This window comes from Trachypithecus francoisi, unplaced genomic scaffold (assembly GCF_009764315.1).
Source record: "Trachypithecus francoisi isolate TF-2019V2 unplaced genomic scaffold, Tfra_2.0 Lachesis_group18, whole genome shotgun sequence".
Classification (NCBI taxonomy): domain Eukaryota; kingdom Metazoa; phylum Chordata; class Mammalia; order Primates; family Cercopithecidae; genus Trachypithecus; species Trachypithecus francoisi.
Window position 1 is genome coordinate 65,517,403 of NW_022681463.1, and position 14,176 is coordinate 65,531,578.

General features: G+C 37.8%; 1 protein-coding gene across 5 annotated transcripts in view; it reads right to left on the reverse strand.

Annotated features, from left to right (window-relative positions):
• The window catches only part of WDFY2 (WD repeat and FYVE domain containing 2), a 193,148-nt gene that overhangs the window by 102,656 nt on the left and 76,316 nt on the right, over positions 1–14,176 (reverse strand). For 3 of the 5 annotated variants that reach the window (XM_033177648.1, XM_033177644.1, XM_033177645.1), the window contains exon 3: positions 2,033–2,106. The exons of the other annotated variants lie outside the window; for them this stretch is intronic. In XM_033177648.1, the coding sequence (XP_033033539.1) occupies positions 2,033–2,106 (74 nt within the window). The remainder of the gene's footprint in view (positions 1–2,032; positions 2,107–14,176) is intronic. 5 annotated transcript variants of the gene reach the window in all.

Below are 14,176 nucleotides of genomic sequence, written 5' to 3' on the forward strand. Positions count from 1 at the left end.
TATTTCATATAAGCCAGGGTCCTCAATCTTTTTCAGAAGATTGGAGTAAGTTAAGGTTTGATATCTCAGCCCTATACTGACATACTTGGAAAGATGGACCCTGCCTGATGCGCTGCTTCCCTGGCAGTTTCATTTACTAAAAGAATAATGGCTAAGACGGTTTCTCCTCTTATATACAATAAATAGCTAGAATTCTCCATAACTTACTTTGCTCATCTTTCTTGCCTTCAAAGCCAAATTCATCAGTATCCATTAAGCACCTACACTAACTTCAAAAGTGCAACAAACCACTCCTATGTTAAATAAACCTAAGTTTTTCCATGGACAGTGAGCATTAACGCAAAGTATCCTATAACTGTTGGGTAATGGAGGGATCTCTGTTCATCTTCTCATATTTCCTTTGTAATGAACACTTCAGAAGTCCATTGAAAAAATCTAATGATCTCCCTTTATCTTTTAAAAATAAATTTATCTCATACACGCCCCTCCTTTTAAAAATGGCTCTCCTCAAAGTAGACAACTTTGTATCATAAACTTCTATCTACCTAAGAAACAGAGTTTACAGATCTACCAAATGTATTGGATATTACAGAAATTTCATAAATACTTGTCACTAGGCTGACTTATATTTAACAATATTGTTAATAGTCCCAGAAAGGCCACCAAGTAAATGTTTTGACTAAAGATCAAATAGAAAACTTTAGGTCCACTAACATTTGTAGGGGCTGGGGCAGGATTACAAATGGAGGCCCACATTCCATGTTTACATATTTAAAAGTTACAAGTCCAGTTGAACTATTAAATAAAATATGGTCTCACTCTCCAGTCTTGACAAATACACCCTCCAACAGCTGGAGGTACAGGTTCAAACTTAGAGTTCTTAGTCTCCTTGAAATTCCACGCCATATTGTGGTGACACAGGGGGCCAGCCCACCCCCTTCTCTTTCTGTTCCCAGTTTTGTCAAGACTTTGAGGGGCCTTGCACTCAAGTGTGGACATCCTGTCTACTGCAAACTGTTACCTCTTTGCCACCTCTCAGGCCTAAGAGTATACTTATTCACTGGTTTTATCTTCCTAAGGACACATCTAGGAAAAATGTCAGTGAAGACTCTGGAAGCAGGTTCTGAGCAGTTTGGGGCAGGACATTCCAGGGTCTTGGTAGGGGGAGGATGGAGTGGGAGAGAGGGAGGACTTGGGCTGATCACATATATCCCCCTGAGCCCTCAGATTCTTCACCCTATGGGGAAGTGTGAGCAGAGCAGAGCCTTCTAATTCACAGGTTCTGAAGCAGGGTTTCTCTCGCCCAGGACTAAAGGCAACACTGGATAATTTACCAAATGGAGAATTTACCAAATCAGTCTTGTTATATACTAGTTGAAATTTAATATGTAGAAAGATTAAGTAGGTAAATAAAAGCTAAAATTCCAATCTTTAATCACTTCAGTTCCCCAAACATCTGCAATCAAAGGGTCTAACATTTATGTGGATCTATCAACAGACTAAACCTAGATTCTGTTCTTTTTTTCACAATTTCATACAAATTTACAGCATTCTATTCAGATGCTAGAGGGAGCTGGAAAAAACAAGAAGCAGAAGGAACAAAGAAAGAACACAGAGTATCAAAGACAAGATCAGACATGCAGACATAAGGGAAAGCATTTTCTTCCTGTTCTGTTGCTTATGTGGCAAAGTCTAAGGCACCATGATTAACCATCTGATCAAAGCCACTAGCATCACAGCTTGCTCTCACTAATGCAGATTCATGGAGTTTACTCATTGGCCTCCAATTGCCCCCATCCTAGCCACTCTGACAGGGTAGGTCAAGCTGAACCTTGTCAGCATTTAAGTGGATACTGATGATAGCTCTCCCTACATTAGAAATCTCTTACCTCACCATAATTTGCTACGCTACAACTTTTATGCTACTTAGCAAGAAAATTATTCTGTTAACTTGAAAAAACTAATAAATACATACACATACTCCACAGGAAGGGAAGTATTTCAACTGGAAATCTTATTTATGTGTACTTACTGAGATTGTACCATTGTCTAGACCTATGGACAGTCTTCTTGTTTCCGGGTTAAAAGACATGCATGAACATGGAGCTGAAAGAAATGAACATGTTGATGAAATTAACAAAACCATGATTCTCATCGATTCAGGAGTGCCTAACTAGCTAAAAGTGTGGGGCTGTATTTTCCCCACTATCTCCTGGAAAACATTTCATTTAACACCCACTCACCAAAAAATAAAAACAGTAATTTTACAGCTACCCCATAGTTGTTCAGTTATCCTTTTAATGAATATAACAAATAAGATATTCTCAAACTGGGCAGGTTCCAAGGGGCTTGGTCTTGGCTGGGTCTGTCAGTATGGAGTCTAAATTTGCTTGACTAGATTAACAATACTTTGTGCTGTGTAATGTTTCTGTTACCATTCTCTCTGTACCACTCCAATTCCATCTTAAATCGAAATAACCTATCCTTTCTGAACCAAACAAAAGAAAGATCTTATTATACCTCCACCCTCCCCACCCACATACAGACACATACACACATGAATATAGAAGTCTATTTTTTTATTCAGAATTGATTTGGGGCGTGTGAATTAACAGGAGTTTTTTGCTGTTGGCCTTTGGGGGTGTGCTGGAGTCTGCTGATTGAAAATGACTAAGAAGGATTTGTCTCAATCTAAAAAAGAACGAACTCATCATAGGGCTAGGCACTGTAGGAAAGAAACCAGGTGAGTCAGTACACCCAGGCCTGGACTGGGTCTCCCTGTTCCGCAGGACTGACTGCCTGAGTACACCTGAGCCTAAGTAAATTAAGTATGCTTGGAAGCCACGTATGGTCAACAAGTGCTTACTAAACAGTCGGCTCCCAGGCCCCTGCCTTCTCTACCTATGCTTGCTCCTAATTGCTTCCACTAAATAGGGGGTCTTTTGGCAATTTACCTAATACTGAAATATTTAATAGTTGTTCTGAAGAACCCAGCACAGTTCTTATATGTCTCCCTTCATATTCACAGAAGCCATGTAGATCATGAACTACCTATTATCATAATCACAATCAGCATCAAATATTTTTTATTCCAACTTTTCACAGTTATGATTAGATGTTTTACCCAAGGTTACACAGGAAACAGTTGGAGAAGGTTCAAAGACATCATTCAAACATACAGTCCCATTTTCAAACAACCTACTTAGATTATTTTTAAACTAAAAAAGAACTTCAAGTTCTACCGACAGTCACTTCATAAACATATCACTTAGTAACATATTTTTCATTCTCTATAAAACGACCCTGAATAAAACAACAAAAAGATCTTCTAAACTGCGTATTTACTTTTTTCTAATTTTCTATGATATATTCAGAAAATAAAAACATACTAAAAAGAACTTCCCCCTAAAACTTCCACCAGTACAACAGACTATCTTCTTTCTACTTAGCTACAAAATAAAACCAGATTCCCAAGAGCACGCTGCTGAAAACAGCATTCAAATGATATTTAATGCACTGCCCTAAGAAAGTCAGTTTTATTGCCCTTGACTTGTAAACTATGTTGGCACAATTTCTATAAAACACTAAGATGCCGGGCCTCATAATCCCATAACATGTGTGCAGAATTAAAATCTAATCATCTCATGGAAAATTAACATGTTAGCTGAAAAAAAATCTAAAGAAAAAATACACTGGGATTACAACTGTGTAAAGTACATACACACATACGTACAGGATACATGGAAAAACTATTCTTGTGTTCAAATGACAAGATTATTTCTATAACACTGTCTTTATTCTTATTTTGCCATTCCTGTTAAAATGAATTTTAAATATCTCATAATTTATGAAGATGTAAGTATGATCATATGAAGCAAAACTCAACTGCAACCCCATGGGGCTAGTGACTAGCCAGGAATAACCTTATCATTTAGCTGCCCACTTGACCATCTAAAAGTATTTCCTGTGTGATTTCCTCCAAAGTCCATATCCAGTTATGCTATAATTAGAAAACCCACTGAACTTTGAATGTGATTTAAAATACTTTTTTACAACACTGCACAGGCTACTCTTAAATCTTCATTGCCATTCCCTTATTCCTTGTTTTTTCCACAATTTCTTATGTTTCTTGTTATTCTTTCGAGAAAAATTTATAATCTTCACTATGTTCAAGGCAAGTCCTACAATGATATATAAGATATTATTGCTGCCATCAAGGAATTAAAAGAATGTATAGACTGTAAAACCAATGGTGTATGGGAACTGTAAGACAATTTCACCCTATTGGTTCAAATCATTTTATGCATAGTAAGAAACACCACCATATTTCAAGGCAAAGAACTGTTCCTATAATAAATGAACTCAGCAAAGTTTCAGAATACAAAGTTAATGCACACAAATCAGTAATTCTGCTATACACCAACAGTGACCAAGCTGAGAATCAAATCAAGAACTCAACTCCTTTTATAGTAGCTGCAGAAAAATACAATAAAATACTTGGGATTCCTAACCCAGGAGGTGAAAGACCTCTACAAAGAAAACTACAAACACTGCTGAAAGAAATCACAGATGACACAAACAAATGGAAACACATCCCATGCTCATGGATGGGTAGAACCAATATTGTGAAAATGACCATATTGCCAAAAGCAATCTACAAATTCAATGCAATTCCCATCAAAATAGCACCATCATTCTTCACAGAACTAGAAAAACCAATCCTAAAACATATGTGGAACCAAAAAAGAGCCCACATAGCCAAAGCAAGACTAAGCAAAAAATAACAAATCTGGAGGAATCACATTACCTGACTTCAAACTATATATAAAGCCAGTCACCAAAACAGCATGGTACTGGTATAAAAACAGGCACACAGATCAACAGAACAGAAAAGAGAACCCAGAAATAAACCCAAATTCTCACAGCCAACTGATCTTTGACAAAGCAAACAAAAAATAAAATGGGAAAGGACACCCTATTCAACAAATGGTGCTGGGATGATTGGCATGCCACATGCAGAAGAATGAAACTGGACCCCCATCTTTCACCTTACACAAAACTCAACTCAAGATGAACCAAAGCCTTAAATCTAAGACCTGAAACCATAAAAATTCTAGAAGATAACATTGGAAAACCTTTCTAGGCATTGGCTTAGGCAAAGACTTCATGACCAAGAACCCAAAAGCAAATGCAGGCCGGCTGCAGAGGCTCATGCCTGTAATCACAGCACTTTGGGAGGCTGACATGGACGGATCACTTGAGGTCAGGAGATTGAGACCAGCCTGGCTAACATGGCGAAACCCCATCTCTACCAAAAATAGAAAAATTAGGTGGGTGTGGTGGTGCACACCTGTAGTCCTAGCTACTTGGGAGGCTGAGGCACGAGAATCGCTTGAACCCAGGAGGCAGAAGGTGCAGTGAGCCAAGATGGCACCACTGCACTCCAGCCTGGGCAACAGAGCAAGACCTTGTCTCAAAAAAAAAAAAAAAAAAAAAAAAGCAAATCCAACAAAAACAAAGATAAATAGTAAGACTTAATTAAACTAAAAAATCTTCTGCCTAGCAAAAGAAATAATCAGCAGAGTAAACAGACAACCCAAAGAGTGGGAAAAAAAATCTTAGCAATTTATACATCCAACAAAGGACTAATATCCAGAATCTACAAGGAACTCAAACAAATTAGCAAGAAAAAAACAATTCCATCAAAAAGTGGGCTAAGGACATGAACAGACAATTCTCAAAAGATATAAAAATGGCCAACAAACATGAAAAAATGCTCAATGTCACTAATGATTACGGAAATGCAAATCAAAACTGTAATGCAGTACTACCTTATTCCTGCAATAATGGCCATAATCAAAATTCAAAATATAATAGATGTTGGCATGGATGGGGTGAAAAGGGAACACCTCTGCACTGCTGGTGGGAATGCAAACTAGTACAACAACTATGGAACGCAGTGTGGAGATTCCTTAAAGAACTAGAAGTAGAACTACTGTTTGATCCAGAGATCCCACTACTGGATATCTACCCAGACAAAAAGAAGTCATTATACGAAAAAGATTCTCACACACGCATGTTTATAGCAGCACAATTCACAGCTGCAAAACATGGAACCAGACCAAATGCCCACCAATCAACAAGTGGATAAAGAAATTGTGGTGAACCATGGAATATTACTCAGCCATAAAAAGTAACAAAATAATGCCATTCATAGCAACCTAGATGGAATTGGAGACCATTATTCTAAGTGAGGTAATTCAGGAATGGAAAAGCAAACATCACGTGTTCTCACTCATAAGTAGGAGCTAAACTATGAGGATGCAAAGGCATAAGAATAATACAATGGACTTTGGGGACTCGAGGAAAGGGCGGGAGTGGGGTGAGGAATAAAAGACTACACATTGGGTAGAGGGTACACTCGTCGAGTGATGGGTGCATCAAAATCTCAGAAATCACCAGTAAAGAACTTATTCATGTAACCAAGAACCACCTGTTCCCCAAAAACCTACAGAAATAATAATAATAATAAAAGACTGCTTCTATAGATGAGCATAAACAAAAGAAATGTGAGCAGAAATCTTACTGTTCTACAACCCATATGCCTGAACCCAAGATGTTCTAGACAGGGGAGTGTCAGAGTTTGAGAGCGTTAGCTCCCAGGCACATCCAAAGGCATAATCACCACTTCAAAGAGGCATTTTGGGAAAATACCAGGCAAACCTCTGTGTGTGTGTGTGTGTGTGTGTGTGTGTGTGTGTGTGTGTGTATGTGTGTGTGTATGTGTGTGTACATGTGCATGCAGCAGGTGAGACGTACAACGCTCCTCAAACCATTTTCCAACTGTGACACTCCCACAGGAACAGGCCTTGGATTGACCCCGGTAGGTCCAAAGAAGCAGAGAGCAGATTCAAGAGAATATTGATCCCCAGATTTGCTGTTACAATAAAGTCTTCCTTTTCTTTTATGGATTAGAGAGGTAAACAGATTGACACAGAGATTCTTCTAACTTCAACTCACCAGAAATTAACAAAAAAGCAACTAAAAAAACTAGTGCTGTGGCCCATACAAAATGGGCTCCCAGCCATGGAAGACAAATATCAAAGGGGCAAAACCGTCTGGGGAAGGATGAGACACTAAAGTAAAGGTAACTATGACCCAATGGCAAAGGGAATCCTTTGGCAGGAAGAATAACGGGAAGCGACAAACAAAATATGATTTAAGTACAATATTTTTTGTAGCTAAGTTGTGAAATATAGCTACAAATATTTGTGATGCCTCACAAATGAGAGCTCTGCTTTAAATGCTATAAAACGAATAATTCATAAGACAATAAAGTAATAATTGGTCTCTATGAAATCTGAATATGCAAATTACAGGCAAACTGGCTGGAGACTGGTCTACTCCCCACCTTAAAATTACTTTCTCTAAAGGGTGAATGAAGTGCCTGACCAGAACCATAACATTATAATACAGATGCCCTCTACTGACTTCCTCTATCAAAACTGCATTCCTGAACTCTAGATGAAATAAATACAGCATAACAGAGATTGTGAAGATATATTTATTACCCCCACTTTTAACTGTTTCCCCATGAGAATAACCATAGAATGAAATGTGTAGGGTGATGCCATTTGCCAAGACTTACCACATATATCATGGTATATGTAGGTGGCCTGAGACTTCTTTACTAACCCAATAACTGAAATTCAAGGCTTTGCCACTGGTTTTGTTGACATTATATTCTAGTCTATATTTTCCCCAACATTTTTATGAAAATCTAGGGAAAAAATGATTACGGTTTTTTGGTAAACAGTACAGGACTCATTTTCCATGTTAGCTGAATAAGATTTCCCATCTACCTTTTCTGTTTCAGACTAATGACAGTCAAAAGAAATACAATGGAAAAGTTTTAGGAAGCAATGAAATGCACAAATAAGATAAAGAAGAAACTGTGCAGGTCTATGAGTAATGTAACCTCTTATTCTCTTATATTAGTATCAAGACTTTGGTTCTGACTGGCCTGTCAGAGTCTCACCTTTAAAATTAGATACTTTCTTTCCTTGAATTCTGGGTATTTGGTTAAAATAATAAAGAAAGAAAAAGAAATAAAATAAAAGTAAACACTTTCATAACACTGCGTGTTTGGTAAAATGAAGTCTTTGTAACTTAAGACAAATATTCCGCTTAAAATTCAGTGAAAATGAAAATAAAGAGACGCTCCAGTATGGGCGATTAAATTAATGGCCATATAATTTGAAGGGAGGAAACCACAGAAGACACAGCCCTAGACAAAGGGGACCCAAGAGATCATCATAAAATCTCAGCAGTCAATAAATGGATTAGAGAGAAAGTGACTATTTGCATTTCTAATACTTCTATCTAAAAATTGGTATTTTTTAAATTGCCCTTGTTTATTCAAAAAACATGTACTTAAGAGGAGGAAATCCCAAAATATTTCGATTTGGGAGGAAAGTTTTCTAATTTCTGTTACTTACACCAATAATTCTTTCATTTTATGACTAATGTATTTTCTGTCCTTTGCTGACCAGCTGAACTTTGCTCAAATAAACACAAGTTTCATTGAAGGTTAAACTGTGGATTTCAAGCACACTGCTTTACAATGCTAAGGGCATTATTTGGCAGGAGACACTAATCTTCCTCATGAGAGGTTCTGGTTCAAACTTTAAAACTAAATAAACAATGGTGACTTCTGCAAATAAAACTTCAGGTGCTAACAGTATCCTGGTGAAGTTGAATGTCAGGATTCCACAAGAAGAGGGTCTTCAATAGAGCTTCCAATGAGCAATACACCCCGACAAAGCAAAAATTTAATTCATGGACACTATTCCATTCAGCCCTGTTTATAACAGAATAAGATTTATTAGATTTGCAGTACTCAACACGTTTTATTTTATTAAGCATACCTATACTTAGGACTTCAATTTTCTAGCACTAAAAACCATTTTACATTTAAATCCAACATTTTATTTACTCTACTAACATTAACTATGTAGTTTTCTTTTTATCTAGGCTCAGTAATATCAGCAAAGTGAATTAGAAGTGGTCACTCCCAGACAAGTTTTAAGTTACAGTAAAGTTATCTAACTACACTAAATTTTAAAATGCCCCCTCAGATGAAAATCAAAGAAGAGTATGCTAAATAAATGCTGTACTTAATCAGATTAAATAATATCTAGCATGTTTAGTTTGGATAATCTATGCTTTCCTTCATTTCCATTAAAAATGAGAAGTTCCTCAGGTACCTTTTTCTTCTTAGTAAATACAGATTTAAAAGATCACATTACATTATGGTTTATAAGAATATGAATAGTAAAAACAACAAGTTACACATGGTTCCAATAATAAAACCTATACCAAGAAGAAAGCAATAAATGGATCAATACATTTCACAACCAGGAACCCAGAGGTTTTCTGAAATAAGGTATAAATTAAAACAACAGAATGAGCAGATCCCAAGTATATACCTGTTCTCCCAATCTGCCAAGAAACTCTCTCAACTGAGTTAAAGATGTTTAAAAGTCAGGAAAACAATCACCACCTTATAAAAGCAGAACTGCCAAGTTCATAACTCTAAATACCTTTCTATAATACCACTAATATGCCCACATGAACTTTCCCCCACTCCAAAACAACCAGCAGAGGCGGAGGAACAAGCACACACCCACCTCCACAGTCTAAAGTTACCGAAAGTCCTCCTCACCAATGGGAAAACTAACACTTCCAACTCACTTACAAAATAACTCATTTCCATTCCAGATAAAAGCATATACACACATTAATCAACTTAATTTTCCAAATCCCCAATTTTAACTTATCTGTTACCTGAAGATTACGGTCCCAATAAATGAGAAAAAGAAACCAACCCAGCTACAACCCCACAAAGTAGCCAATTTTTCCTAATAACTCCGGGTTAATATCAACAATGGCAGTAATACTGTTAAACATCAAGAACCTGAAGGCATTTTACAAATAGTTATTTGGTATATCTAATAACCAAAATATCTTTGCAAATTTGAGAACAAAGATAACAGTTTATCTGTTAGGCTTCAAAGCAGAGAAAATGTGAAGGACTTGCCCAAAGTGATTCAGCAAATTGTAGCAAAAATGAAAATCAAATTCCAATTTCCTACCCAGGCATAGGATCTAACCTACATGCCATTTTGAATACTGTAATTGAAGCAATACATTTTTGGAGGTTGAATTTAATGTAAATAATAGACTATGTTCAAATATCCTTTCCACAGAACTCTTAACTAAGATTATTTATTATTCTTAATGTATTCCCTACTATTTAAAATGGCTTAAAAAGCAGATACAATAAAACCAAATAATAGAAATAAGCAAAAAGAAGTTATGACTAAAAGTGTGTGTGCGTGCATGTGTGTGTGTGTGTGTGTGTGTGTGTGTGTGTAAACAGAAAGAAAATTAAAAGAAAGATCTGTTAGGAGATTCAGTTTGGTTTCATGTTTCACATTATCAATAATGACGAAGTACCAGGTCCTAGGGCTGTTGCTCCCAATCTTTTCTGCCTCATAATACACACAGAAAATTATATTTGTAAAGCCACTGGAATAAACAGAAGAGACTAGCCCTCCCTCCATCCTCTTCTCTACTCCCCTGGAGGAGTGGATCAGCTAAGGGGATCAGTTCTCATGTTCTAATGTAATCCATTTAGACCACACCAGTAGGCTGTGTCACATAGGCTGGGAAGTTCTGCCTTTGAGACAGCGAAGAGTTCCTGGCCCTCATTCTGAAAAATATTCCACCTTTTTGCTCCTTCATAAAAGGGGCACTGCACATTATGGTAGACGATTACTTCAAAAACAGCCATAAAGCACTTCATATAATGTACACATCAGTGTAAGCTGAGGGCACATTTCTGCAGAGGGCTAACACAAAGTGGGAAAACTCCAAATTTAGAGGAATAATCAGACTAACTATCGTTCATGCTGTTCACCACAAATAGCCTTTCTCTCAAACAGGCTTTTGATAAAAACTGGGAAGCAAGCAGTTCAAAATCACATGTTTCAGAGAAGCCTTGAGTTCCTATACTTTAAACATTAACTGAACAGACGGCAGGTATCCACACTTGTGTGAAAACTGAGCGGCCCAACCACACGTCAGACTGGGCAAATGCCATCCCACCAGGCCAAGGCAGAGAACTGGGAAGGTCACAAGGCAGGTCATTTTATTGCTACATCAGGTGTGCCTCTTTATTTGTAACTACCTTTGAAAAAATGGAAAAAAAAAAAAAAAAAGTCTTGTTTGGCTTTGTGGAAAAATTTATAAACACTTAGGAGCCAAAGTAAATTCCATTTGCCTGCCCTGGCAGGAACAGAACCCACAGAGGGTTTCCAATTCTCCAACACACCCGGCCTGAGGCTCCAGTCCTCTCAAGCCTCCTATTCACAACATCTTTGGCGGCCAAGTTGATCGATCTATTCTCCATACCCAGGGAGAAGTTGGCAATAAATGCCAGGCATGACATTCAATTATCTGATAAAGTAAGAAAAATCTCCAACTCTTTCCACCAACTCCTGCAAGAGGTTCCTCCATCACCTCTCAAAGGACAAAGGTCTGACCCCATGAATGGCAAACCTAGTTGGTAAAGTAAATATGAAATAAATCAACCACAGAAATAGAAATGCTTGTGCTTTTTACATGATTTTTCTCTACAGTGTGATCCAACTATGGTGGTTGAAATTATATCTATTAGAAGCCTGGAACAAATAATCACATTTATGACTGTAACTGAAACTTCCACTCTGACCCTGAGGGCCTGGTTTACAAGCTCATGCAGGGTCCCAGATGGGTGTGCTGTAAGTTGATACTGTCACAGGCAATGTGCAGCTACTACATAAGATACACGTATTCTTTTTTGAAAGAATATTTGATAAGGAAAAGCTCTGATTTCTCATTCATCCATAAAAATCAGCTAGCTTATAGCAAACTATGAAACAAGTCAGCAGTTATCCCCAAATTCTCTATAGAGAGTAGGGTTTAAAATGAACTTTCCATAGGCAGACTTGGTGACCACGTCCCCATTATGCCTGCTTCCCACATTACAACACTCACCACACATGATGGTTGGTATTCATTTAATGTCTGCCTTCCCCACCAGACTGTAAACACCACAAAGACAGGAACCCTCTGCCATATTTAACTACTACATCCTTAGTACACTGTACAATGTCGGATGTGGAAGAAACACTTAACATTTGTTGAATGAACTATCCAAAAAAATTAAACAAGATCAAATACTACTTTCTGCTTTCCTTCTTTACATGCCCTCACCTTTCTCAGGCTATGTTAAGCTCAACTCTACTGTGTCACCAACAGGGCCATGACTCAGTCCTTTCTCATTAAAGATCACAGAGATCCAGGAAAAACTGAAAGAGTAGGAATTAGGAGGTGTACAATGAGGCCTGGGCTTAGTCAAATACTTGCAGTTACAAGTAATAGAAATCTGCTCAGGTGAATTTAGGAACAAATGGGCATATCCAATAAGAGAGAGGGGTATCTTTTGAGCTCAAATAGGCAGAACAGAGCCAGGATTCTCAGGGGATTAGGAGGATGAGGAAAATCTTGTGCATCACTTGCTTGGGCTTTCTCTTCATCAGGAGCCAGATGTTCTTCCTTCCCTGGTTCACCCTACATTTTCTGCAGATCAGCTTTTTTACTCTTTCTCCATGCACACAAACACCTCACAGCTCTTAGGTTTATATGTTCCCAGTAAAAAGGCCCTGCCCAGGCTGAGACTAGCATTTCTGCCTCCAAATTCTAAATTCCTGGGAAAATCAGACTGGCCCAGGGACAAATAGCCTTAACCAGGCAAGCTTGGTTTTTCCTGGCTCCCTTGTACGGAGGAGGAGCTTCTCAGAAAAGACTGGATAGGAAGACATCCCCGTAGCAGTGCTTGTGTTTTTGACCACGATATGTCTGCTCTTCTTTCTTTTGTCTGCAACTTCAGCTTCATCACACTGCCTTTCAAGTTGGTTTCCCGTCATCAAACTTGGCCTTCACTATTTATTCTTTCTCATGCAATGCCTTCTCACTTCCTTCCTTTCATTAAACTTCAAATTCTTCTCAAAGTTATAATGCATTTACTCTCTTACCTGGATCACGACAAACACTGTATTTAAAAGGTATTTTAGGCTGGGCACGGTGGCTCACGCCTGTAATCCCAGCACTTTGGGAGGCTGAGGCGGGTGGATCACGAGGTCAGGAGATCGAGACCATCCTGGCCAACATGGTGAAACCCCGGCTCTACTAAAACTACAAAAATTAGCTGGACATTGTGGCGTATGCCTGTAATCCTAGCTACTCGGGAGACTGAGGCAGGAGAATCACTTGAACCGGGGCGTCAGAGGTTGCAGTGAGCCAGGAATGCGCCACTGCACTCCAGACTGGCGACACAGAGAGACTCCGTCTCAGGGGAAACAAAAAAAAGGTATTTTAATGGACAAAATTAACAAATAAGTCATTTTAAGAAATGCAAAGAATATTTTCATTTTCTTCTGTACATGGAATGCTACTTATTATGTAGTAGAATAAACACAAAATATGGTAATATTTGCTTTGTGGTATTTATTTTATAGCCTCTGAATATATTGTGCATTTTCACCTATTCTGAAACCAGTATCACATAACCATTATTTACAAATAATACTGAGTAACCTCTTAACAAAACACCTTTCAATAGGAAGGACTACAAAACAATTCCTTGGAAACTCAAATCTATTTCATGTTCTCTAACTGATTGAAATGTAGCTTATTTCCTTATGCAATAAGATTCTGCCTCTCTCAAGTTAAACAAATCTTAAATTTTTGCCCAGGTCAATTACTATGTCATCTGAATGCATAAGATTCCTAGAAACACCAAAGCCAATTTCTAACCAATTGTGATGAAGATAAGTTTCTTTTTCACCTTTACACAGCAATAATCTTTTCAATCCCTTCAAAAGATTACTGAAATCATCTTGACCATATACATCTTGTTTGTCTGCAAATCCCTGGCATCTAGATTTGTGGCCTGTATACAGTAGATGCACAGTAAATATTTGATTGACTAACATGTATGCTTACATCCATATATTTATCAATCAACACTATATATGTGTGGCTTTACATGTGTTCATATAAACATGTACAC